This window comes from Sparus aurata, chromosome 11, assembly GCF_900880675.1.
Source record: "Sparus aurata chromosome 11, fSpaAur1.1, whole genome shotgun sequence".
Lineage (NCBI taxonomy): Eukaryota > Metazoa > Chordata > Actinopteri > Spariformes > Sparidae > Sparus > Sparus aurata.
The window spans coordinates 7,539,033-7,566,870 of record NC_044197.1 but is presented as its reverse complement, the minus strand read 5'-3'; the positions used below and the strand labels follow the sequence as shown (position 1 = coordinate 7,566,870).

Genomic DNA, 27,838 nt, shown 5'->3' with positions numbered 1-27,838 from the left:
TGTGTGTGTGTGTGTGTGTGTGTGTGTGTGTAATCTGCATCTACTGTGGTATGTGGCGGGGGCAGAAGAAAAAGTAAACATTAAAGTCCAACATTTTCCACATTTCTTTTGTGTTTCTGTCAGCAGCCGAGGACTCATCCAGTAATGGCATGTCTGGTGATAGCTCAGGGTTTGAGGATGCGGCAGCCTTCCCCCCTCCTCCTCCACCCACCGAAATCAGCCTCCTAGAGCTGCCACCCAAGGTGCTGCCTCATCCTGGAACTGAGGCTGTCCATATCAAGGAGCTGGAGATCTGGCCCAGTGTGTCATCCCTGCCTCCGGTCCAGATGGGCTCAGAGGTGGAGGATAAGGTCAAAGGGTCTATACAGAATATGCAGCCCCCAAATCCACCACCACCACCACCTCCAAGCCCACCTAAAGCAGCCACACCACCACCACCACCACCACCTCCACCTCCACCCCCACCCCCACCTCTGCCACCATCCAACCTTTTTACAGACATCACAGCCTGGAGTCCAGCCCAGGCGGCACCAGACTTACCTCCATCCCCAGGCAAACTGTCTCCATGCCTTGGGAAAGACGGTCCTCCGCTGCCTACAAAACCCAAACCAAAGCTGTGAGTACCTCTCGTGTCCACATGTGTCTGTGCCCCGGGGGCCAGCTAGTCTCCAGGGAGGGCCGGTGGGAGGGAGACGGACTGGGTGGCCTGTCTGAGGGCTAGTGGAAACGATAGTGTCTCCGCTTTGTGAAAGGGTTAACAGGGGAATCCCGGGCCTATTTAGAACAAAAGCATTCCCCCGCCTTTATGTTGGTGTCAATGTGGCATCATGTTTGCCAGGGCGAGTCTGCCAGCTGCTGCCTGTCTGTGGCTGTAAACAGATCTATGTGGCTTTTGCTGGATGGCTCCTATTGTTTCTGTCTGACCTCGGACTGCATGCCCAGCCCAGGACAGAGCCATTGTGTTTTTTTCCTGAGCACCTTTCTGTGAGCTCTATAGGGACCAGGTAGGATGTCACCGTTATCAGAGGCGAGTTGGGCATTGAATGATTTTATCTTCAATGGTCCTGTGTTTTGAGATGTCTGCCGTGGACAAGCCTTTTGTGCATGGACTTAATATTATCTGCTGATGCATTTCTTTTTCTTTAAAGTACTTTTTAACATATCAATTATCACAACTATTCAGTGTAGAGCGCAGATTGACTCCCAGAGGATCACTCCTATTGACTCTGATGATCCCATGATTTTTCTTCTGGCAACACCATGAAGTTGACATTTGTGGGTCACAGTATAACATGTTAAGCAATATTGAATTGATTGCAATGCCAAGTTGCTTCATATACTCATATTTCCCTCATGATGACCTATAATATATTATTATAACTGTTATGATTTCCTGACTTTTACCGTAGTGCGAGTAGTCGATTATTAGTTTCTTATTCATAGATGGATGAATTGTAAAGACTTTGATCCCCTGACCTTTCATCTCGTGCTGCCATCAGGTCAATTTTCTGCTCATCCAGTACTTGTTAGCAAAACTAAAAATATTTCCATCAGTCTCAGTGCTAATTCCCAAACATTAGTATGCTACCCTGCAAAACTAAAAAGGTAAACATTATATGTGCTAAACATCAACATGCTAGCATCGCTGATGATAGCTTTTAGCTCAAAGTACCACTGTGCCTCAGTAGCTCTTATTCCTCTCTTTGCACTTTTTTATTTTACACTTACAATAGTTTCCCTCATAGTCTGACAAAATGTACTCAGATGTAGATGTTGCCAATATTATAACCATCACAGTAGTGAACAAAGCGAGCAGTGTATCCCATCCAATGCAGATGGTTAAAAGTGTTGCTGTGCGTTATGACAGGCTGCGTTTAGATCAGAGTTTGGTTACAGTGCAGTAAAGCTTGCTTCTTGCGTTGCACAGTCCATTCCCACTTGCATGTGTGTACTGGATTTGATTCCTGCTCATGGATGCTACAGTATTGCACATTTGTTGACGGAATTGTTATGACTTGTTAATTCTGTGCTTCCAGAGCTGAGAATATAGAGGAGGAGACAGAAAATTACAGGTAAATATTTGGTTTTGGCTGATGCTCTGGATGTGATCTGAGTGGCGCCACATGTAGCCTCGTTAATCAAGCTGTCATGGAAGCAAACACAGACAGTGGCAGATGGTAGAAATCAAGGCACACGGCAATCCTGATAAATTACTTTACATTACAACAGTGTGTATGATGATGAATCAGAGGTAACGTTTAGACAAGAATTAAGTGGAATCAGCTGTTCGTTTACTGTAAATGGATCATGCATTATTGTTGGGGTAGAATTTGCAAACCCTGGATGAACAGATGTGGTGTGCTTACTGGGGCTGACTGGAGAAACTGCCTAGATGAAACATAATGTCCTGCCTTCCAGTTTTGAATAGAGCCAACTCGCCATTGAGGTTTTAGTTTTGTATTGTACTTTTGAGGCAAATCTTACAATAAAAGTTCATTTTAAATTTTACAAGAAATTGAAAATGAAATATGTAACATTTCTGAATTGAAATGTCTTAAAATGACCAGACCAGTTATATTTAGTTGAGTTGTGTACTCACCTGTACTGTATATACATTTGTACTATCCCACATTTTTTTCCAACAATTTTCAAACCCTGCGAAATCTTTATTTTATGCAATCGTGAGTAAATATAACAGAACATTTACAAACAATTACTCGTCAATGAACCTGATTTCTGATTTCATCAAACTATGTATTTTGTTTTCATTGTTTAATTTACCAATTTATGATAGATTTACTGACTTTTGTCCCTAGATCAGACTTCATCAGTTAGTCGAATTAGGCAATAAAGCTTCTTCACGCTGCATTTATTCGCAATGACAACATGGATTCACTGCTAGAATCAATCAGCCCTCAGCAGTGAACAAGTTAGAAAGCATCAGCCATCCCCATCCTGCCCTCTCCCCTTTTAAACTCTGTAATTACACAGTAAAAACCAGTAGCCCTGCCATTAACCAAAGGTCAGGTTTGTGTCAGACTGCACTCTGTTTCCTCAGGTAACATGTAGGAACAGAATTAGCACCCTTGACCTAAAACCCTCGAGCTTATCACTGAGTTCATCGTATCCTGATTGTCATGTTGCACGTCCCGCACAGACTCATGTTTTGTGTCTTCACTGTGAGCCTCATGCCGCTGAAACATATACAGAGTACAGCTAAGCCTACAGCCTTTGAAAGTGTTCTTCTTTTGATACTTTGATTGCTTTATTTTCAATTTAGTGGAGTTCATTTTAATAAGCATTGCAACTTTTTAACAAACCACTCTGTTAAAAATGCTATAAATTCAATAGAGAGAGTGGAAACTATGACCCTTCTGATGTGTATTCTTGGAAAAAAGCAATATTGTGAAATGGCTTAATTGTTTTACTGCAGTTCATATAAAAGCAGCGGGATCAATATGGATTAGATACTCATACTTAATGAGAATTATTTGTAGTCTGGATTTCTGTGAATTTAAGCTTTTACGCCCAAGTAAATGTTTCTCATATGTGGATATCCACAAAAAATATTCTTGGTTTTCACAGCACCCGTTGTTATTTATAAAGGATTGCTACATTAAGTAACATTGCAATCTTAGCACCCGTGTTTGTAGCTGTTGGAGAGATTTGTCCATGTTCACAAATCTAGAATAAATGGTTCTAAATCATAGGAATAACATGCTGGAAGCCTGTGTGAGGGATGATTTTTGCTTCAATAACACTGCACTGACGAGATGGAGGAAGTCGTTGTATGACTTGGCAGGCAGCAGGGAATGCAGGAGACCTGAGCTGTAATAACAGACCTACTGTGTTTTTTCTGTGCTGGAGGAAGAGAGAGCAGGGTCAGTAGGTATTTGGATTTGATGCCCAGCGTTGATGTCAGACGTCAGGATAAGAATCAAAGGAAATTCTCAGGGGAGAGGCTCAGATTGGCCCCAAGGTTTGGGGAAAAAAAGCAGATATTTACCAGAGTGGAGAGAACAGATGGACTGAAAACTGGCAGCAATGTCTCACTGAATGCTCCTCAGGGGTAATTCTGCACATAAAAACAAATAATATTTGGTTACTTGAATAAGTTGGTAAATTTGATGGCTGTGTTATGTCCAGACGACTATAAGAAGGATAAAATTAACAAGTGACATCATGCGTTTGCCAGTATTTTTGGTGCCCTGTCATAAACTACTCAGACAATTAAGCATACAAAGCAAAACCTTTTGCTTACAATACCTATTACTTTAAAGTTGTACTGTGCAGGATTTCCCCCACAAAAAAATGTTTAGACTGAAATAAAAGAAAAACCTCTCTGTCATCAGTAAGTGTGACCCACAAATAAGCATGTGGTGGTGTCTATACCAACAGAGACCTGGTTCTCTGCCTGTATTTTCTTAGTATTTTGCTGTGTTCCGGGCTTTTGGGGGCCAGTGGTGTGGAGCCGTCAGCCGATAAGATTGCTACATAGCATAGCGAGTCTCTTGTGGATGTGTAAAGTGCTGCAGATTTGTGTGCCTGTTTGACAGAGGGCTGGGATGAGCTGCACGCACACACACACAAGCAGAGCAGAGGGGAAAAGCAGCAGAAAGGGTGAAGCTACACTTCTGCTGCATAAACACAAAATCAGGATTCTTATGCACAAGTGTGTTTATTTGTGCTTTAGAACGTAACCGCCAGGAAAGAATATAATGTTTTTTACACCCTCTCTTAATCGACTCTCTGGCTCTGTGACTTCGAATGGTTTGTTTTAAAACAGAAAGACAAATCTTGCCTAGTATACTGTTTAGCATATATGTGTTATGTAAGGCAGCTGAAGGTTATCTTGGAATTCAAGCCTATTTGATTCTGTGAGACGGTCTGGAAGATAAACTGAGCTTGCTGCTGTAAAGAGGGGCCTAGATAAAGAGCTGCCAGGGTTTAGGAACATAAAACACACTATGAGATGAGCCATTATTCAACTGGATGAGACTTTGCATCTCAACATGAGGTCATCATGTATGTTGGACAGAGAAACGGTTTCCCTGATTCAACAACACAGCTCCCTTCTGTTCATGGCTCTTTAGGGTTCAACTGCTCACACGTGACCGTCCGTAAAGCCACATCATGATAGACTGACAACACATGGAGCCTGTAAATCTGTGCTCCTGCACATGTTTGTGAGTCTGTGTTGATGGATGAGGTGTCAGTGCTGCGTGTGTCTGGTGTCAGCTTTCCTACATTGATAAAGGTGCATGTTGGCCTAGTGTGAGATTTCACAGGAACGTTATGCATTTCTTAATGACACATCCCTGCTAGTACAAGAGGAGAACACGTGCATGTGCTGTTGTGTTTTCACATTTTGAATATCCCAGTTTTTGTATAGTAACTTTGCTGTTGACGTGATGTTTTCATTATGTTGTTAAATCACCTATACACCAGAAGTTTGTCGAAAAGTGTACTTTTGATGCAGTGAAACATGAAGGCAAGTTCGTAAGCAACTGTTTCAAGACTACGAGACAGAGGAGAGGACTAAAGTGTCAAACCAGTGCAACACGACAAAGGTGTGACCACCGTGATATTGACTGTGATAATAGGGGCAAAGCATCATATTATAGATTTGGATAATGTCTGGGTGAGCGTCACACTCAAGTACAAGTAGCAGAGGCAGCAATTATCCTCAACCCATTCCACAGCTTAATCTCTCTTTCATAAGACCAGGAATCAACTTTGACAGTCCAAATTGTTCTCTTGCACGGATTTCATTCCACAGAGTGCAATTTATGTGTGACCTCTCACTCGTAACATGTCTGTGGATTTTATTTTTATGTAACTCAACATATGTTCATTTTTACTCAGTATGCTAAGATTAGAGATGATGAAAAACAGACGCACATCGGCACTCAACAGGACCTCAATTTAGTTTTTTCCCTATTGAAATGTTTCATGTTTTTGCAAAGCATCTGCACTGATTCAGTTTCAAGATTTTGCTTTTTAAATGTTAAAGAGATCATAATTACTGACAAGGTAATCTGGTTAGTAGCATAAAGCCAGACATAAATTGCGTATGAGAATTTAAACAAGCTTAGGATCCACTGGAGATTTTTGACTTGATGTTTTAAGTGCAGCCAAAGCAAAAGTAGTCTTGGGAAGGAAAGTGGACGTCCGACTGTTCTGTTTGTGTTAAAGGAGGAAGTGGAAAGTTTCAGACTCTGAGACTCTTAGAGAATTACACAGCAGAAAGTGTGTAACAACTCACTTCCCAATAGATCAGAGGCTACTGTCAGGAGCAAAGATGTTGTCTGACCCTCTTAGGTTGATCCAAGGAACAATACATAAACACACAAGATGCCTGGGATTTACTGCTGCAGCATTATAATCTTATTAATATGACTATTTTTTTGTGATAATAAAATATGTCAGTGTATAAAGTATAATCTAATTGAGGTCCAATGAAATTAACTTTGTCCACTGTTGTGTTTTATATCTGATGAAAATCGTGTGATTGTTCATTGTTCATGTTTATTAGGCCAAGTTAAAAAAAACACAAATTCTGTTATGATATGTTATTTTCTTACTTAACAGGAACCCAAAATATGTTTATCACAGATATTCATAATGAACACATTTGAAGATCCATGGTTTTCATTGGACAGCAAGGGTATGAAAACATGCAATCTGAAAAAGTAACAATATAAAAGTATAAAGTAGCAGAAAATGGAAATAATCTAGTACCTCAAAACAGGACTTGATTAGAAATGCTTAGTTGCACCGATCAAAGTAAAATACACACCAAATTGTACATATAAAATCATAAAACATTAGCAGCTGCAGTTTCCCAACATATCATCAGAAAACTGTTTAAATTCTGAACTGATGAAACATTAAAGTTTCCCGAGTGTGTCATGCTCTTTGCCTCGCCAATCACTTCTCGCCAGGCCAAGTTATTCTTTCCATTGTGTAAAATCCTTTACCCATCGACTACCATGTGTTTAAATGTTGGAGGGTTTATTTTAACCCAAACATGTTTTAATCTCAATTTACAAAAGTTTAGTATGATACGATCATATTAAAATACAGATCCACCAAAAGTTGAAATGCTATAATATTTAATTATTGCCACCTCTAACTTACCCAATCACAGGCTCCCAAACACACAGGAGTTTAGAACAACAGTGCGTAAGTGACACCATGTGTATCCCTCACTAACTGTAATGTTTCCCGGCCCTGCATACTTACACAATGCAGTGATAAAGATGAGGAATGGCCTAATCCACTTTAATGTGGCCTGTATTGCATGAAGCTTGACCTTATACCCTCCAATCCCTGTCCGCTGACATAATTACCATACCACTGAGATTAAATGATTTCTGCAGTAGCTCCAAACCACTTTAACCCCAGTGAAGCTGTTGTCAGGGCAACAGCGTCCAAACTGAAAGAAACAAACCGCTCTTTGCCAACAGTCCTCATCCGTCTCCTACTGTCACACACACATAACTTGTGTTTACAGTATTAGGATGCAGCAGCTGATTGTCTCTTTTTGTCTGTTCCTGTCAGTACTTGTTTATTATACCAGACTTGAATTTATATCAAGCTTGTTGTAGTACATTTAAAGCAGAATCTATACTCTTCCTGTGCTGCATTGCTGAGCAAGGAGCTCCCGCTGCCAGGATTTGTCGCATATCTGCGCTGTGACTCAGAGCTTCCTCTCAGCAGTGTGTTTGTGTTTACGAGGTGCAAGTCATGAACTCTTTAATGAAGTATTAACAATCACTTTCTTGTCGAGGTGTTGCTTGTGGTTTTATGGAAAGCGGGAAACATGCATGTTAAAGAACCACAACATATGGCTGGCTGCACACTGAGAGCTATGCTTGTGGTTCATCATCATCAAACATCTCATTAAAAATGGAGGGAAAACACTGACTGCGGATTAGTCAGTGGATACCTTCACTTCATTGAACACAGGCCAGAGAGGTTTTTGATTAACCAGCAAAAGGAAAAACAGGCCGAAACAGAAAGTAAGTTGTTGCCAGAGCGAGAACTAAAAAAGCAAAATGTTGTGAGTAGGAAAAGCAGATAATTTCACATGAACCTCCAGAGTCAGAGATGGGCAGTCCTTAAAAGGACATGGGAGACACAGGATTGGCTGAGACACGGCACCAACTAACCACTGGATTGGTCGGTCTGGCTAGAATGACCTGCATGGAATGGAGAAACTTTCCAAATAAGGAAGAGAGTTGTCGAAGCTGACCTTCACAACACAGACCGGGGGCTGGGAGAACGAGGGGTGAGCAGAGGGAGCGATTAAAAGACGTGGGGAGTGAGAGACCAGGGTGTATGCTTGAGAGTTGACAGCATGGAAACTAACAGGCCTCAGTGATCCCCTCATAGAGAGCAGACTGTGTTTCCCAGGAAAGAACACCCTGGTATGTTAAACACAGAGAAAGACACGGATAAATACACATCGCCGCACATACACACACGCACTCGGAGAATCAGATTGTTTCCGGATGAAGTCAATCATCCTCTGATTAAATCCTGACCCCGGCTGTGTGGGTGTGTGGTGGCTCGTGTGGTATAGACTTTATCTCCCTTCGCAAAGTCAGACCAACGCACCACTTCCACTTGTGGATGTAAATTAGAGGGTGTAACAACGTATACACACACTAATCTCATGACACTGCTGTCACCAAGAGAAGATTCACTCAGACTCGCCTCCAAGTGTCAATGAGTCAGCACACAGGGGAGTGACTCGCTCCTCTAGACAGAGCAAGACCCTCCTCTAATGGCTCTCTGAGCTTTCCTCAAAAAAACAGACAATTGCTGTGCATACACACTTACACACAGGACCACACTGGACCGGATCCCTGGCCTCCCCTTCCATCAACACGCTGTGACTCATGAGCAGCCTGGAAAACGCACACCGGCTCTAAAAATAGAGGCATTACATACAAAAATAGAAATGATGAATTCCCATAAAGGTTTAGTCTCATCCCACAAAAATGAGGGAGAAAATTCTTTTATTGAGAAACTGAATATTTGCGGACATATTTCAGTGAATGAAACCAGATCTGGACGGTTGTGACGGCAAGTGTTTGCACACACAGTGGCACACAAATTGTTCCAGAGGGCCAATAAAGTACGTGTGTTACATAAAACTGTTATGTTCCACATGTTCGGCATTTAGATAATAGTCACTGTGGCTCTGCATGGATAAAGTTTCTGTGTGGGTATGAAGAGAAAAAAAGAATGTGGAGTTTATTTCCAGAGAGGGCGTTGTTTCAAAAGTTACATTACAATTGACACATTTTATCTGTGTAACCTGAAACTGAAAGAATTGTTCAGATGATTAATTTCCCTAAAACTATCTTTCTCTCTCCTCAATCATCCTGTCTCTGTAGTCTTTAGTCATTCAGGAAACAAGATAAGTTTGGACACAATAGGACGACTAAAAACAGTCGGATAGATTGTCATTCTGCTTTTCTATACAGTCACTTTCTTTACTACGACTCCAAAAGCAGCAGTTACTTTTGTTCCCCGACTCCTAAAGGGAAGTTCCTCAGTCAGCAGTACCACAGTACAGTATATGGCTGAGCTTTTATTCTGAAAGGAGTTTTTTTTCTGAGGCAGGCTGGAGGCTTTTATTGTGAAGAGGAGGAGCTAACAGACAGACTGACTCATGCATAGAGAGAGAGAGCGACTGGGTCTGTCACCGTCTGGCTGCTCCGTGCTCTATATATGCTCCTCACACCTGGCAGGACAGCAGTGCAACAAAGTTAACTCTCCTGCAGGGAAATATCAGCTGCTTCACAGCAAGACCACAACACTGAAGGTAAAACTTTTTTGGTGTACATTGATAATTCTTTTAAAGTAATCAAACTTCAGCGGGACAGATGGATAAACAATAAACATAATGCTTCTCTTTAACTTTTTCACCTTTAACTCTCAGAGAGGAAACTTTTTGAAACTTTAGGGTACTTTTATTTATTTATTCTATTTATTTATTTATTTATTTTATTAAAAAAAGCACCGGAGTCAAAAACTTTGTCACTAAATTTGAATATAGTAGAAGAAGAAAGATGATTGCGGTAGATTAAGGACTATTTTCCTTCATGTGCTCCTGGTCTCAGCATGTTAATGTTTAAATCATATGTTTTCAGAATGGGTGTGTGTGGTTTTCTGGGAGCACAGAGAGGCTGACTGTGATACCCATTCATTTGCTGGAGGCTCAGGAAAGGTAGTGAGGTCAGTCTGTGGGGAGAAAGAGAAGAGGAGCGGCATCAGTCACAGCGAGTGACTCAAGTCTGCAGCTTTCTTTCTAGTTTTGCATCTGCTGTTTATGCGGTGAGGTGCGTTTGTTTGCAGAGCTCCTCGGTGGAGTCGGATGGATTAGTTAACACAATAGAGTCTGTTAGGTTTGAAAGCTTGTGTCTCACTCGACTCGAACTCTCTCACTGGTTGATCCCTTATGAGCCAACTCTTTGCTCTCTTCCTTCCTCCTCCTCCTCTCCCTCCACTCCTGCTGCTAATCCCATTTGATGGCAATGTCTTTCCAATCCAGGGAAGAATGTCTTCAGCATTCTTGCTATAGAGAAAGAAAAAAAAAAAAACACTCTTCGTCTCACTTGGACAGAGAGAGCAGAAAGGCGGAGGAGTGGGGAGAAGAGGGAGGGATGGATGGATAGAGAGAAGGAGGCCTCGCTGATTGAAGAGAGCCCTCTTCACCTACACTTGGATATGAAATGCGAGCCCAGATAGAGAGCAAATGGGGGAAATAATAGAAGGAGAAAAGAAAGAAAGTAGGGCAGGGAGGGAGAAAGTGGGTGAACGGAGCAGCCGTGAGCTGTTGGCGTGGCTGGAATAAGAAAAACGCTCTGTGCTACGTTTTAAAGAGAAGGGGGGGGGGGGGAAGGAAAACAGTCTGGTTCTGTTTTATGTGGTGTGTGCGCAATTAGAGCCAAAGAGAATGAGGAGGAGTGGTGGGGAAAAGGGGGGCTGGGGTACCCGGAGAGGAGAGGGGTTGAAAATAAGTTAAGGACAGCAAGAGAGAACAAAGACTGAGAGAGAGAGAGAGCATGTCAGCTGACGGGCGGAGAAGTGAATGAATGGAAGCTGCAGAGGGAGAATTAAACACTTTTTCGTGTGTGTGACATATGGAATATCATGTGTGCAGCAGCCTAGTTTTTGGGGGGTCAGACAACCTCTGAGATTATAGAGAAATGTTCTTGGAAACTTGGAGCGGACTTCTTCCCAAGTCCACGGTTCTCTTATGAGAGTGGAGTGGGAGAGGAGGAGGGAGGAGGGAGAGTGATGCGTATGAGAGAGGGGGAGAAACAAATAGAGACACACACTGCATTAAGATTTTACATTTCAACTCCTACATGTACAATCTTGATGATTTTGTGTAACTTAATCCTTGTAATGGTTCAATTCTGACTCACTAAGCGTCTCATTCTTCTCGGTAAAGTCGGGTAATTCCCAATGTGACACATTTCCAATGAGGAATGACAGAAAATCCATTTCCCCACATCAATCAGACCATACCTAATTCAGCAGAAACTTGTCTTTCAGTTGAAAAAGCAAGTCTTACTCAAAGTCTGCCAGTCTGACAGTCATTAAGACGTCAGCTCAGTCACTGTGTCAGATTGATGTGTGTTGTTGCTCAGGGGTGTCAGACAAGCTGGTGTTGACGAGCTGTTGTGATGATGCAACACTCGATCATAAATGCAAATCAGGAAACAGGTGTTCACTGGAAAGGTGTGTAAATCACAGTTCTGGTTATTTAATTTTGCTTCTGTCATGAACTCCACAGATGCGTATTAATCATGTTGAGGGGACATAAAGCTGTTTGTACACTGACGTCATAGGGACCCATTTTCCTTTTGGGGACCAAACAAACAAGTTCCCGTAATTCAAATGATAACATATTAGGATGAAGACATTGTATAAAGTTGGGGTAATGTTAAGTTTTGGTAAGGGTGTGTGTATGTGTGTGCGTGTGTGTATTACTAACATGTGGGGACTTGAATCTGTTTATACACTCACATTGCGGGGACCTGTTTTCCTTACGGGACAAAACACAAGTCCCCATGATATGAATCATTGAATTATAAAAGTGAAGACTTGGTATAAGGTTGGTGTGTGTGTGTGTGTGTGTGGCAGGGCTCCAAAAGCTGTGTTTGTCTTTTAGGTGTGATACTGGAGCTCAATTTGACAATTCAAATATAAATCATTTACAAATGGCAAGGTCACACTGTTACTAAGTCACAGGTGTTTGCAGTAACAAACACACAGAAGTGTAATGCAAACTCACAATGGGCCTTTAATTGCCTGAAAGTAGCAAGAACACCCACTGAAGCTTTTCCCTTGTTCCTCTTGCAGCACAGCCTTGAGGATACCTTGTTTTATGCATCTTCTACCCTCCCTTTTTTTCTGTTTCTAACACCTCCAGAGCCTTCAAAAGAAAAGGCACGTCCTTAGTTCCCCTCATGTTGTTGTTTACAGAAGGAAGCCCCTCATTACTGTCCATGTACACTGGGCTACTTCCTGTTCTCCCTCCCCGGTGTGCTTCTTGTCATCAGCTGGCTGAGTCTAATAAAGCGGCTCCGTCTCTTCAGAGGAGATGAGCTACAGAAAAATGTGCGGATAGCTCTCAGCATGCTCCGCTGTGGAACAGTGGATGAGTTTCTCACGCAGCCCGGGTCGTTATTGTTCAGGAAGCACAAACCAAGCGGCACAGAGTAAACACGGCCATTCAAGATGTTGAGGTCTACTTTTATTAAAGCAAGATGCTGCTGGTGAAGACTCACTGTGTCTGGCACGCCTCTGATACATCATTGGGCTGTAAAACACACTTTCAATTAAGTTACTGTTCAGCTGTTCCTGGACCTGTTTATTAAGCTTTTTCATGTAGAAACTGGAGAGACAATGTTACTCCAGACCAGATCCCTTTTTACCTCATTAAAGAATTTACAGACAGGATTCAGCCCAAGGAAAGTACTTCTCAGGATGAAAAAGAAGACAAAACTGCTCCGGCTATTTATACCACCAAAATCAGGGCGAAGAAAGAGAGACATAAGAGTAACTGTGTGTTGCAGAATGACAGACAGAGCTGGAGCATTTTCCCTTCAGCAGCCAGAGCCAGTTGGCCCGGACTAGAACAGCAAAACACAGAGCCGTTGGCATGGCCACAGAGGAACACTTCCCTCCTAATTCAGACAAAGAATAAGAGAGGGAGAGAGATGGAGGTCTGTTCTGCTTCTGGGGCCGTTTGTAGATGCCTTATAATGGTTTACACGAGGTGCAGGTCAGGTTTTACAGCAGGGCACAGCTGGGATGAAACGGCAGGACACGGTGCGAGTACAGCGGCCTCGTCCTGCACTTTGTGGTTGTGGCGGTCTGGAGGATGGAGCTGGAGGCTGCAGGGTCACACAGTCTGGATGACCCTCCGTCCTTTCCTTGATGTAAATGCTCAAGTGGGCCATAAAACTGTTCATGCAGCTGCAAATTATACAAGCTGACCTTTTCATTTTATCATGAGGCATGCCATATGGCTAAACAAGAGGCAAAACTAATCTCACAAAATTAAAAACCTTTTGAATAAAGTTAATTTTAACGCAGATGGACGACAGATTCTTGACCAAACTGAGAGAGAGAGAGCGAGAGAGTATGTTATGATACAATGAAAGATGGCCACACAGCAGTTTGGCATTGTAATGAATAAAGGTGCTTGTTTAGCCGTAGCTGCTTTATATAGAAAGCACCTTTTAAGGCAAAGGGGGTGATGTCAGTTACAGCTAGATAACATCCCCTCTGCCTCCTCCTCTACACATTTATATACATATCCCCCTGTCAAAAACTTAACAGTCCAACAGAGGTGTTTTTCTTGCTGCAAGGCTTATCTCTTCTGTCAAAAACATAGGTGAACGCTGTGAAGGTCTTGAGGTCCCCTCATGCTGAGGCAGTAAAGCCGTGTGTCGGGCTTCAGAGGGATGAGGCTGCGAGGAAATGAAGTGTGTTTCCTCTCTGCTGGAGCAGACGGGCAGGGTGCTTCTCCCCAACGCTCCAAGAACACAGCCAAAAAAGGAATCAAACCGCTGCAGAGCCCCGCGAGCCTCACGAGCTGCCAAACTATTCCTGTAAATGCACTCTTTTGGTGGAGGGCCGAACAGGAGATGTTTGGAGAATGTAAAGAAGAAAATGTATACAGGGAGGAGGGGACACGTTGAATCGATCTTGTGCTCTCGCGGTCAGTGAAGGGGAGAACCAGGTTGTGATGTGCTGGAATGATCGCAATGGAGGCTTTTGAATTAACGACTATTTATTTGGGCATGTGAAGTCCTCTCTGGAGGAGAGCATATGACCAAAATAGCCAGCTAGGACAGACTAATCAGTCATGTTGCTGTTGGAGCGTGTAGCAGATTTGTTACGCGATGCTACAACTGTCACTTTTGTGAAATATCCACTCGTGTTGTTGCAAATGTATACCAGCGGAGAGTGAAGAGGTGGGGGGCTCTCTCTGCATTCTCACAGATGAAAAATAGTCGAAATGCTCCACTGATTATTCAACATCTGGAAACGATTTGGGCACGTGAACGCGGTCCTGGTGGACCCCTGACAACATGCACCGCTGGGATGCACAGTATATTCTGAACAGGCTGCCTATGAAGAACTCATCAGTCTCACACACATAGCTGTATACTCTAAAGGTTTGAAACTCCAACCTTTCCCAAATCCCTCCTGGTCCTGAAGGAGAACTTCTGAGAGTTCACTTGTGGTTTTTCAAAGTTAGTGTTCTTTAAAAACCCTCCTGGTGCACGTTGAGCTCATGTCAGTTATTCTACAAGGAAGTGAAAAGTTTAGGTTTGAAGCTGATGACGCTACAGAATTCTAAAAAATTCTCTTTTTCCCACAACACAATGAATCAACAACCACACCTCTGTGAAAAAACACAATACTTCATCATCAGGACCCATCCCTGGCAAAATGACAAGGCAACGTTGCATTTCTGTTTTTCTTTCATCACAGTGCCATTCAGAGCCACACCTCAGCCGTGTGATTCCCTGGTCCTGGTTCTCATCTGAGCGCCGCACCAGTCCGTTAAAACTGGGCCGATTTTCTCGCTACTACACTTATCTCCTCATTCCTTTACCATACTTGCTGTATTGTCAACAGGCTGGCTTTTTAAGAACTCTTTGTTAAAGGCTGGAGGCTGATAACATATCAGTCCCTGCTGCTGGTGCAGTGGTTTCCTTCTCAGAACACAATTTGTCTACATAAAACTGCTCTGCCTGACAAGCTGTCGCCTTCAGACCAGAGAAAAACAGCTCAGTTCCTGTTGAAAACCGTCAGACTCACGACCACGTGCTGATGTCATTCTCAGAATCCTTTGTGTGCTTTTTAATAAACGTGTTCACGATTCGATGTGTAGGCCATCCCAACACTTTGATTGCCATTTTAACTCTTCATCGATTATGCTCACATCTGGCACTGAAGATTTCTGCCAGTTGTTCTGACTACAGTCGGATTGAGAGCAGGCGATGGTGTCATGCATAAAGTGAAAACAGCTGTGTGAATATGTAACATTTTAACAAGTGTGTTACTTTGTTACAGTCATCCCCTCCCCCATCAAGAATAGAGATGTTCCCGAACCATTTTCTCCTTCCTGATAAAGATTCTGATAACTGAATTTTTGCGTACACAATACAGAGTACTGATCCAAAACCATTTAATTTAAAAGAAAATATACTGTACATACATTAAACAAAAGGGAGGATATAAGATTTTATTATGGATTATGATAAAAACACTCAGGATTAAGGAGCTTTCCCATGATCGGAATCATAAAGAATCAGGATAAATCTAGACAATTCGTCACATGAGGGAGTTGGAAAAAGTTGTCTTGCTCATTAAAGGGCTGTCCTATAATGAATGCAAAATCCTAAGATCATCACCATGGTGCTGTGTCCTAAACAAAAAACAAACAGAAAGCCAAATTTGATGAGTGAAAATACTTTGGATTCCAAACTAAAGAAGGAGAAGGACATGAGGTGTCCAGCATGTACTTATCCTTTATTTATGCAGGGGGACCTTATGATTTATGAACACTTTATTTATTTTCCTTTTTTATTATATATGTATTTTTTCTTACCAGGATAATCATGAGATGCAGTTTCTATATTGTCCCATGCCCGTACAATATTATTATTATTTAACAGTTGTATACTACGAGCACTGTTTGGATGTTATGTTACAGATATACTTGAAGTTACACAAGTCACTTGCTGTTTCGGGATATTGGCTGTTTGTGCAGTTAAAATTGCATACAGGTGTTCAGAACACTGCTGGGAAGTAACCAGGTCCTGTTTCTAATGACTTCATTCTGTGGTATCAGATCGGTGCGTAGACTCATGTACTCTCCTCCACCTATTCCAGCATTTTAGGCAGCATCAGAGTCATTTACGTTACTGGTGAAGAATGAAAATTGCTGAAGAGACAAAAAACATTTTTAGTTTCTGATACCTGTCACTGATGATGATCGTCCCTCTGCTTCACAGGAACGCGTCCCAGCTGAAGCAGCTGCAAGACCAGATTCTGTTGGAGCAGCAGGAAGCAGCCAACTGGCAGCAGCAGGAACAGCAGAACCAGGAAGTCCCACCTCCACCTCAGCAACCACCTCAGGAAGTGCCTCCATCTTCTCCACCGTCTCCACCTCTACCCCCTCCTCCCTCCTTCCAGGAGCTGGAGAGTAACACAACCATGCAGGCCAGCACCTTCAACTACGCCCGGCCCAAGCAGTTCATTGCTGCTCAGAGCCCCGGCGGGGCGGGCTACGTCACCCAGTCCTCTGGCTCCTCCGGGTCCAGCCTGTCCTCGCCCCTGTCTCCTCCCACCTCTCACAAGCCCTTCAGCAGGGTCACCGTGCCCCCTTTTACCAAGTCCAGCAGCGTGGAGTCTCCAAGCTCTCCCTCTTTCCCGCCGCCACCTCCACCCTTCTTCAGCTCAAGCAACCTGTCCTCTCCATCAGGCCCAGCCCAAGACTTCCCTCCCCCTCCGCCTCCTCCTCCTCCACCCATCTCCTCATCTCCAGCCTACTCGGATATGTCCTCGCCGTTCTCCTCCGTCCCTCCATCTCCAGCCTCCAGCTTCCTGTCCTCGGTGTTGCCCTCCACCCCTTCATCACCTGGAAGTCCTATTTTCAACGCTCTGGGCCTTCCGAAGGGCAACGGGACTATGTAAGTATCTTACAGTCTCTTGAGAGTTTCTGTCAGGTTGCATAAGGTTTTTGTGGTCTTCATACAGGGCGAGTTGAGCTACCTGTCAGATAAACCTTCTGACAACTGGAGGCAGGAAGTCTACGAGATGGAAGATGACATGCTTACATTTTTACACAGCATGTTTACAGGGAAACGTTAACTACAGAGCCCTTTCAAACACACACAAACCCACACACGTTGATCCCGAAGAATTCTCAAGGTGCAAGAGCTGGCATGAAAATATACAGAAGGATCTCAGAGGACATTCAGATTACATGATTGTAGTTTTCTTATATGATATACTGTCTGTCAGGATCTATGAATTCTCATACAGCTCCTATGGACTGAGGGGTCGCTGGTTTTATATTCCGCCCTCTGCATATTGAGTTAGCAGATACAAATCTCTTGTTGTGGAGATAATCCTCCTCTGATGGCTGTCCGAGAGGCAGAAATTGCGTTTATTTTTTTTTCCTCCATCAAGGGCATTCCACCTTCAACACTTTGCCAGTCATTTTTCATCGGCCCCTCACTCGCTCCTGCACTCCCCCTCTCACCCTGGCATTCCTGCTGCGGTTGTGAGAGATAAGAAGACGCACGGTGGAATGCAATAGCCGGACACGTCCAGATAAGAGGGGATGTGAGAGAGCCAGAGAGGAGCAAGAGGGGCGAGGGGAGTTGCATATTGAGATAACATGTGTGCGTCACAGAGCAAAGTGCCACAACTTTAATGTTGACAAACGTTCCTGGTTTTTTTTGCTTCTTTCAGCAAAGCGTTCCCCAGGAAGTCCTCGGTCACCAGGACGCCCCGGGCCCCTTCTGACTCCGACATCCAAGGATCCAAAGACGCCGTCATCCAGGACTTGGAGAGAAAATTGCGCTTTAAAGAGGAGCGCATAAGCAATGGTCAACAGGTGTGTGTGTGTGTGTGTGTGTTTGATTATTCCTCTACTGAAACAGCTGTGTGCAGGCAGTTATGAGCGTGTTCAGTAACACAGTTATAACAGTTTTTCTTCCCATAAGTGTGTATTTAAACCGGCTGTTGTTCCCCCTTAAATAAATTCATAATGTTTTCTCCATCCCTCATTAACGCAAAGTGTTGATACATTAGCTGATGGTGTGTATAAGTGTGTTTTCTTGCGACTCACACACTAACCCCGCTGACCGCATTAATCCCTGCTTCCAGAGGTTAACCTATGAGGAGAAGATGGCTCGCAGACTGCTGGGTGCTGACAACGCTGCCACAGTCTTAAACTCACAGGAGACGGAGGAGGAGCCCGTCACACAGGTATGGTGGCTGTTTTTTAGGATCCATACACCTGGAAGGGGAAACCACACGCATACCCACTCACCTGAAATCATACAGGCACGGAAGCATTTGACGAACATGTCCACACCAGCAGCGTTTACTTTGTTTTTTAATCCCACCGTTGCATGTAAACAACACTCAATCTCAGTTCTATTTTCTGTTGAGTCCTCTGATACGTTGCTGGTGTCATACCTATCTCATGACTGCTGGCTTTCCTTCATATACCGTTGAATTAGAGAACACCCCCCAGCTCCAGGCCCTGTAAACACTCGAGGAGCGAGTTATGAAAGCGGTGTATAAACACTATAAAGTCCTCCAGAGCCCTCCATAAAAAGCTCTGTTTATGCAAACCGGTGGAAACCAATGTTGCTGCAAACATACTGGGGAGTAACACCGTTTGAAGGCTTGTGTAGTCATTAGTCTAAAGTTGTGTGGAAGTCTAGCACCTCCACAAGGTGTTGGTGGTTCATTCACGAATGAACTGGCATTTTTGTGTTTGTCGTTTGTGCAAATGGTCAAATATGTTTATCCTTTCTCAGGGTTTGTTTGCACCTATTGAGGAAAGTATGAATTCTTATATTAATAATTAGATTATTGTCATTTAAAATTGGGCCACATATTCCATCGCAGTAATGAGGATTAAACCTTAAAGGGACATTTGAGCCCAAAATCAAAAATACATATTTCTCCTCTTACTTGTAGTTGTATTATCCATCTAGATTGTTTTGAACTGCCCGTTCAGTTTGAGCTTCAGTTTTATTTGGTTAAGTTATTTCAAGCTACATAGTAGATCTTTGTATGCAGCAGAGGATGACAGTAGTCAGAGGTGAAAGTGTCTGTATTAACAGAGAGCACACACTGATTAGTTAAGTGAAGTCACACTGCAGAACGTCACAAGAACAAACAAAGTTGTGTCCACACTGACACATGAAATCGAGTTGGCACCGTGTCACCCCAGTGTGATTGTAGCCTGTTGGCATGAGGAGTGATCTGATTGGTTGTGGTACTGTCGCACTGCATGACTCTGAGCACAACTATAATCACGTCGTATTTTGATGCTTGAGCATTGAATGCAAATTATGTGTTTCGAGAGCAGGTAAGATTGAGCGCGTGCACACACACACACACACACACACACACAGAATAACTGTGTTTCCCTCCCTGTGTGATGATGCACAGCAACAACAAACACACAAAAAACTCCCTTTTTCTCTCAACAGGAAGACAAGTCATCTGACAGAGAATCTTTCCCTCAAAAGGTGGCTGAAACCTTCATTTCTCTCTGTCACCTTCTGGTTTTTCACTTCACTCTGCAACATGTCACTGTGTGTAGACGTGCACACAAAGTCACGCTATAGGCTTGTTCACTCTGACCAGAGCGGAGCCTGGGAATTAGCTGATAAGGGAACGCATGGCTCACAAAAGGCCCTGTGGCTCCACACTGACTGTGTAGTCCATTCACAGGCAGGTGTGTCTGGTAAACACAACAGAAGAGAGCTGATTGAGCATGTTGACACTTTTTTACAGACTGTTGTTCAGTGCAGGTCGTTTGAATCGATTCAGATAATGAAGCATGTTCAAGCCTGATTGCAACACAAGTGAGCACGTTAGTTTCAGCCAGAATGCACTCGGTCTGTTCGGTCTGCAGTGCATGCATTGATGTTACCACATTTGAGATTTAAGTAGCAATTAGGAAAACTCAATATCACGTTGTAAGATTTGAGAAAGGAACACGCTGCAGCAGGATAACACCTCAGCAGATCAGGATGGGCCACTTCTGTGCTTGCTGGAGTGAGTTTGGGAGGATAAGTGCTGGTTCTGCAGCTGTACCCGAGGCCTGTCATTATCTGTGCGATGTGTCATCAGACCATGCAGCTCTGCAGATGTTCCCTCTGCCTCAGCAGAGCTGCACTGATGAGAGATTGATGGAGGTGGTGGGAGGAAGGAGTGGCTCATCTGGGCAGACTGAATTAGAGAATTGGGAGAAAGTTGGTAGTTTGGGTGACGATGCAGACAGGTTAATGAAGGTGTAACAGAGGGCAACCACGGTTCCACTGAAAGCTTTCTGCATGCTGCTTTGCCTCTGCCACGTGATCACACAAACCCTAATGCGGTATGTCTGTTTTAGGCTTCCTGTTAATCTCCTCTCTGTCTCTGGTTTGCAGGAGTACAAAGTGTCCAGCTTCGAGCAGCGCCTCATCAGCGAGATTGAATTCCGTCTGGAGCGTTCTCCAGTGGAGGAATCAGACGACGACGTGCAGCACGATGAAGAATCTGCTGCCAAGGGGGTGGCACCGTCCTTCGACCAGAAGCTCAAACACTACAAAGTCTTCGAGGGCATGCCGGTCACCTTCTCCTGCAAGGTCATGGGAGACCCCAAACCAAAGGTGGGAGCATGTACTGAGCATGTCATCACCTGGGATGAGATTATTAATATCAGATAAATGTTGATGATTTTGAAGCATTCGGCTTCCTTGCTTGGGAGTCGCTGATGTGTGATGTTGATGATGGAGGGTGTAGATATTGTACATATGCTCCATGTTGTGATAAGGGGAGGCCCTTGGCAAGAACACACACCGGCATGAGCCGGCTGTCTGGCTCTGTCCATGATAATGACATGCTGATGACAGGCTTCAGATTGAACTGATGAAATAAAGCAAAAGAAGACAGATAGCAGGGAAAGGGGAAGAGATGAGAGCACATTTTTGTGTCAAACTAAAAAATGTTAAATTTCATGTGCTCCATTCACAGTTTAGACAGTTAAAGCAAATACTTCCTTCTTTTATCAATAACTATTAAATCATATCTTATTGTTTGATCTGTCTTGTTGCGTGTCCCAGGTCTACTGGTTCAAAGACGGCAAGCAGATCTCCAAGAGGAGCGAGCACTACAGGATCAGCCGCGACGCTGACGGGACCTGCTACCTGCACACCGCCGCAGCCTCACTGGATGATGACGGCAACTACACCATCATGGCAGGCAACCCTGAGGTGAGCAGACGGCTGCACAAGATAAAATATGATAGTAAATTCTCTGCACCTTTTCATTAAAAAGAATAACAAAGCACACACACGTCTGTCTCCAGCCGGAAGAGGAAGAGGGCGTTGAATGAGACAGGAAATCACTAAAGCCCTCCTGAGGGTCAAACGTTCACGTGCTACAGGCTTTCTAACAGCTTTTTCCAGCTCTGACACTCACATTTTATTTCCTCCTCCTGGTCTGACTGCTGCCAGTGATGTGGTGAAGTGTCAACACCTCGTAAGCTCCCTCTCCCTCTCTTTCTCTCTCTGTCTCTCAGGGCAGGGTGAGCTGCACCGGCAGGATGATGGTCCAGGCTGTGAACCAGCGAGGCCGCAGCCAACGCTCGACACCCGGACACATGCGCAGGTGAGCGCTGGATTACCTCTCTCCGTCTTTTACTGGCTGGCATATGTTGCAGCAGGCTGGTCGCCATCTGCGAGACGTCTGTGCTCACTCGCACTTCTTATTCTGACATAAAATGTTCCAAGATGCTGCTGTTTACGCAAATGTTTGCTGAGAGCTGATTCACAGTTGTTCCTTTGTGAAGCCGTCTGTTCAGGAGAGAAATGCTCCGTGCTAATGAGAAGGAAAAAAAAACCTGTTTGCTCTGTTCTGTTTTCCATCGCTCTAACTACCCTGTATATACGGTGTGCATTCATGCATTCATCCGAGCCCAGATATCGTGAAAGAAGGCACACAAGATCAGAGACTCTCCTTACAGCGCATAAAAAAACCCCCACCTGTAATCTGTTATCTAGATGAACACTCCCTGAGCTCAGAGATGTTTTTGCATGAGAAGAGGTGGAGATAACGATCCGTGTCTCCCACTCGCTTTCTTCTGCCTCCCTGGTTGACATGCAGGCACAGCGGTGATGTCACTGTTTTAGGGCTGTTTTAGTCACATCTATGGGTCCTGACCTGCTGTGAAGGGCTGAGGGAGACTCCCATGGGTCAAGAAAGAGCAAGTGGAAGGATGTCAGAACAGGAAATAAGGCCCCAGAAGTTCATATTATGTCTATAAAAGAAGGGATATACTGTATGATTCAAGCAGTTAAAATGCCTGTTTGCCAATTTTTGTGTAGATAATTACTGAAACTACAAACCGTTGTTATCACATGCACAGTGTCAATTTGATCAGGCAGTTTTAATCACTTTTTCTGGTAGTTTTGGTCGACCGAACTAGATTTCTCCCTCTGGCAGCTTTGCTGTTGTTCCATGAAGGTGGAAAGAAGTTTCTCTATCAGGACTGAGAGTATTATATTCATTATAACAATATATTAAAGGGCCAATATGTAAGAACTTGAGCTGAATCACTCAGAAATATTCTAAAACTATTCACTGATAGTGAGGAAATAGCAGTTTTGACGTTACAATATACAAATTAAAGGTGTTCTGGTGAGAGTTTTGCATTCAACCAATGTAAACTGTAAGGCTCTGCTCAAACAAAATACTTCTTAAAGCGGGGATTTGTTGATATTCCCTCACAAAATGTGTCTTTCGTGAAGAAAATGAATACAAGTTTACGTTGAAATTCCACCTTTTTGAAATACAAATGAATCCAAAGTAATAAAAACAATCTGTGTTTGCGTCTCTCTGTCAGACCCAGGTCCAGGTCTAGAGACAGCGGCGATGAGAACGATAACATCCAGGAGCGTCACTTCCGCCCACACTTCCTGCAGGCGCCCGGTGACCTCATCGTTCAGGAGGGCCGACTGTGCAGGATGGACTGCAAGGTAAATACACGCCTCTTATTACTGAGAACACAACCTGTACCAACACGAGTGTACAGGGTGATGAAAGGGGGGAGGAAGGTCAGCGTGCTGCTATATGGTGGCTGAGACAATTTTCATATTAAACAGTTATTTGATGATCAGCATTTGGGGACTTCTGGCACTGATTTACTGCTGATGTTAACATTTTGTAGTGCTTAAGATTAGCTTCATGCAACTTCTAGGGCTGACAGACTCGTAGAAGAAGTCTTTGGAGACAGTACTGCTGACCGAGGGACATTTTTCAAAGTTAAAAGGAGAAAAGACAAATTACAAACCATGTTTTTTGGTCTGGTGTGGCATGTCAAGCAATGAACTTTAATGAGAACAAGACTTTTTTTATACACAACCGCAGTTTCAAGGCCTTTTTTGTGGACAAGCTACGCCAGAATCTGCTCGCATCAAGTTTAACAGAATGGGATCACGGTCTAAATTAGCGGAATAGTTTAGCAAACAGCCAACCTCCGCTGAAAGGTCCTGTTCTTCTCTCCTGCAGGTGAACACAGCATCCGATCTGTGCTGCTGTTTGATAAAGACAAGAAAAAGAGAGACAGTTGAAAATATCGGAGACATGACTGGAGAGGAAAATGCCCGCACCAAAGAGAATATGTTAATCATAGTAATAGAGAAAGCCATTTCAGAACCGCCCTTTAATCCAGCGTCTGTATTGCTTTCAGGGAGGCTCCTTGTCTGCGCTGCCAAAGAAACATTTCTGTGCGTTCCAGTTTCTGCAGGGAATGAAAAAACTAGCGGAGAAGAGATGTTTGATCACGTCCTCGGCATTATGAATGGCTCAGAGCAGACAGGGAGAATGCAGAGGTGTCATTTTTCAGGGATTAAGTGGGATCAGGTTTTCTACAGTCATTTTCCCCCTGACACCACTCGGGCTCGTTTTCCGCCTTCATCTTTTTCGTCGTCACCTGGCCTCTTCCCTCCAGCCTGCAGCACTTTCTAGAAAACTCTTTGAAAATGGGTTCATGTCATAAAATGAAACAGACCCACAATTAACTCACTATAAAAAGACTGCCTTTTTTTACGCTTGTCAGAAATAAACTTCGTGTCTCCATTCCTTCAGAGCCCTTAATGTCAGGGACATTTACAGCAAATATTTATTTTCAGATCATTTGTGGCTTTCGGAACTTTCCATGCTTAAAAAAGTCCCGACTTCTAAAAGTGTACTGGGCCGCTTCCAGAAGGATTTATCACTGCTTAGTCTGCTCTTTTTTTGTGTTATCAGTGAATACTGTTGATCCCTGTAATACCAAACGTATGCATGCCCGCAGTGGCACATTTACCACGAGGGCCGGGTTTCTCTGCTCTCCTCGCGCTGCAGTTTATTTCCTATGACAAAAGGCGACCAGGCTCCTCCAGACAAACACAACACAGACAGATTAACCAAACACTGCTGTTTTCATACTCCCAATAAACACTCCCCGCCCCCACAGAACACATGCAGCTAATATACTCATTTACTCCAAACTTCACTGCGAACAAGCGGTCTCACATTCAGTGATTTTAACGTGTGTTTCCCCACCTGTAGGTGAGCGGCCTGCCGACCCCTGACCTCATCTGGCAGCTGAACGGACAGACCATCCGCCCCGACTCCGCTCACAAGATGCTGGTGAGGGAAAACGGCGTGCACTCATTGGTCATCGAGCCCGTCACCAGCCGCGACGCCGGCATCTACACCTGCATCGCCAGCAACCGAGCCGGACAGAACTCCTTTAACCTGGAGCTCATCGTTGCAGGTAAACACAAACATGCAGTCGTTACATCACAAGCGTGCAGAAGATACATGTTGGTTCACAATAGAGTTTGGATCAAGAAAACACTCAGTCATGTGCTGTTTTTCCCACAGCTAAAGAGATGCACAAGGCCCCTTCGTTCGTGGAGAAGCTGCAGAACACAACTGTGGCGGAGGGTCATCCTGTGAGACTGGAGTGTCGTGTCGCAGGAGTCCCCTACCCACAGATCTTCTGGAAGAGGGAGAATGAGTCCTTCACTCACAACACAGACAGAATCAGGTAAACAAAATGTGTCACTTATGTAAACAAAAATGCTTCAGAATCCCTCACTTCAAACCTCAAAATATTTGCATTAGATTTTAACTTTAAAATCCCCGTAAAAAACTGATTTCTCATGTATGCGTTACTTTCTTTCTAAACGTGTGAAGGGGATCTTTAAATTTGTCTCAATTTTCTTTCCCAGCATGCACCAGGACAACTGTGGCTACCTGTGCATGATCATCCAGCCGGCCATGAAAGAAGATGCTGGCTGGTACACAGTGTCAGCCAAGAATGAAGCAGGCATCGTCTCCAGCACTGCACGCCTCGACGTCCACGGTGAGTGTCGACTCTACAGCACACACTCATAAGACAAAGATTTTCATTTTTCATTGACTGATTTTTTTTTTTTTCATGCCCAAACAAACTAAATAAACAAACTCTCTTTGTTTTCATAACTAAATAAACTGCATAAACAAACTGACCTTAAATGAAAACATTTTTTACTTTGTTTATATGTGGCGGACCCTGCCACCCTTCTAGCTTCAGTGCGCTGGGACCTTATTTTCCTCTGAGAACAGATTGTTTATTCAGTTGTGGAAAAGATAAATATTTCTGAGCTTGTATTATTACCTCATTAATATTGTAAATATTAAGATTCTGAGTTTGAATTTCTTCTCCAAATATACACAGTGCCCCTTTAAATCAAGCATTTCTCATATGGATTTTAATCAAACTCCCGCTCTGCTTCGTCTTCAGCTCAGTGGCAGCAGCCCAACCTCCCCAAGCCCAAGAAGGTGCGTCCCTCCACCAGCCGCTACGCCGCACTGACAGAGAGAGGGCTGGACGTGAAGGCAGCCTTCTTCCCCGACTCCAGCCCGCTGCAGCCCGGCGGCCTGGTGGAAAGTGACGACCTGTAGACACCACAGGGAGGATTGCGATGTCAAAAAAAACCCTGAAAGCTGCCCATATACCCCCTGTCCACCTGAGGGACTCTATCACTGAACTGCAGATACAGAACTAAAGGGTCGGTGGGCAGAGTGAGCCGGCGCAGCGGCACATTTCATATGTTTTTATAGTCTGACACAATCCATTATATCACAGAATCCATTCAAGTTGTTGCCCCATGCTTCATTTTATCAACTGGACCTGGAATGATTGAAGTGTTTACCACGAGGAAAGACTGCTCATAAATAACGCTCTCTCATGTTTCGTGAACTGTACGACTGTTGACTTTGTTTTGCATCTTTTTAAGTGCCTCTCATGTCTGTAAAGATTTAAAAACATGTTTAAAAAATGAAACATAGAATTACTATGCATGTTCAAGTGGTGCCATTTGAATTACACAGACTAATACTGTATCTATACGTAGCACTGCACCGACTTTGTGTAGAAGCGGGACAGAAAAGAGGCTGAATGACTCAAAGCGCCGTAGCTTTGACAAAGGAGAGACAGACTTAATTATGTGGGCTTGTGTAGCACAGTGCTGATATCTACAGGTTGTAGTCGGGGCATCATACAGTCTCAGTAATGTCAGGTAGAGTAGCTTATGGATATTGGAAAAGGCCGGGCCTTACAAACAGTATGTTTAGTGTTTTTTTTTAGCAAAGGAAATGAGGTTTGGGGAAGAGGAACGCTCACACGAGTGATGTGATTGTTTGTGGGTGCAGCAGAACTTAAAGAAGGTTGGATCTGACAGACACAGGACGGGACAGCGACAGAAACAGGCAGGTTTTTGCGACGGACGTGTTTAATGTGGTAAGTTAACGCTTGATAGAGGGATGTGAAGATGACAGGAAACTTTTGGTGGGTCATTTTTGAGATTTTTTTTTTTTCTTCTTCTTCTCTGATGGTTTATTTTAAAACGTGTGAATTGAAAGCTCTCACTCCAGAGAGGGTGCTGTGAAAGGTTTCAGTGTTTGTCACACACGTCACAGATTGTCCATTTTATTTTTGTATGAAAAAAAAAAAAGACTTCCCCCCCCGGCAATCTTTCCGTAAATTATATCAGCAGCCTTTTGTTCACCGATGAAACAACCTTCTCTGTATCATGACGTTTTATAAATACATTTACTGCCTTAAAAACACTTTCGGGCTCGATACAAACACAACTTCTTTGCATGTTATTTTTGGACACAGTGCCAAACAACTTTTTTTCCAGGATGTATAAAAACACTTCTCACCCAGAATTCAAGAGTAGAAAACACTCCAGGCTGGTGAAAAGTGGAAGTCAAGGTATATTTATATCTACTATTTTCGTCACCTCTGTAACTCTATACAAAGTGGACATCTTTCTCTGTGTCTGTTCAGAGCTTGCAACAGCTGACAGTTAACTGTGTTTGCACATTTCTATGCCAATCAATGCCTGTATATGGATTGTTCTCCTGATATTATTTTAGGTTATGAAAGTTAATAAAAATCAAACTCATAAGAGACAGCGTGAGATGTTTTCGTAGACTGGCAGACTCCTTCCCAAAA

General features: G+C 43.6%; 1 protein-coding gene across 4 annotated transcripts; it reads left to right on the top strand.

Moving 5' to 3' along the window:
* The first annotated feature begins 124 nt into the window (after nt 1–124).
* LOC115591369 (palladin) lies at nt 125–27,793 on the top strand. 4 transcript variants are annotated; one of them, XM_030433338.1, is made up of 13 exons: nt 125–616; nt 16,563–17,240; nt 18,028–18,172; nt 18,445–18,546; nt 19,788–19,826; nt 20,733–20,954; nt 21,408–21,557; nt 21,866–21,954; nt 23,189–23,321; nt 24,898–25,105; nt 25,216–25,381; nt 25,566–25,699; nt 26,120–27,793. In XM_030433338.1, the coding sequence occupies exons 1-13, from the start codon at nt 150–152 to the stop codon at nt 26,278–26,280; spliced, it is 2,694 nt and encodes an 897-aa protein (XP_030289198.1). In that variant the 5' UTR covers nt 125–149; the 3' UTR covers nt 26,281–27,793. The 4 variants fall into 4 exon arrangements, with proteins under 4 accessions (XP_030289198.1, XP_030289200.1, XP_030289199.1 ...); XM_030433342.1 differs by lacking the exon at nt 125–616 and adding an exon at nt 9,678–9,838; XM_030433340.1 differs by lacking the exon at nt 18,445–18,546.
* Nucleotides 27,794–27,838: the final 45 nt, after the last annotated feature.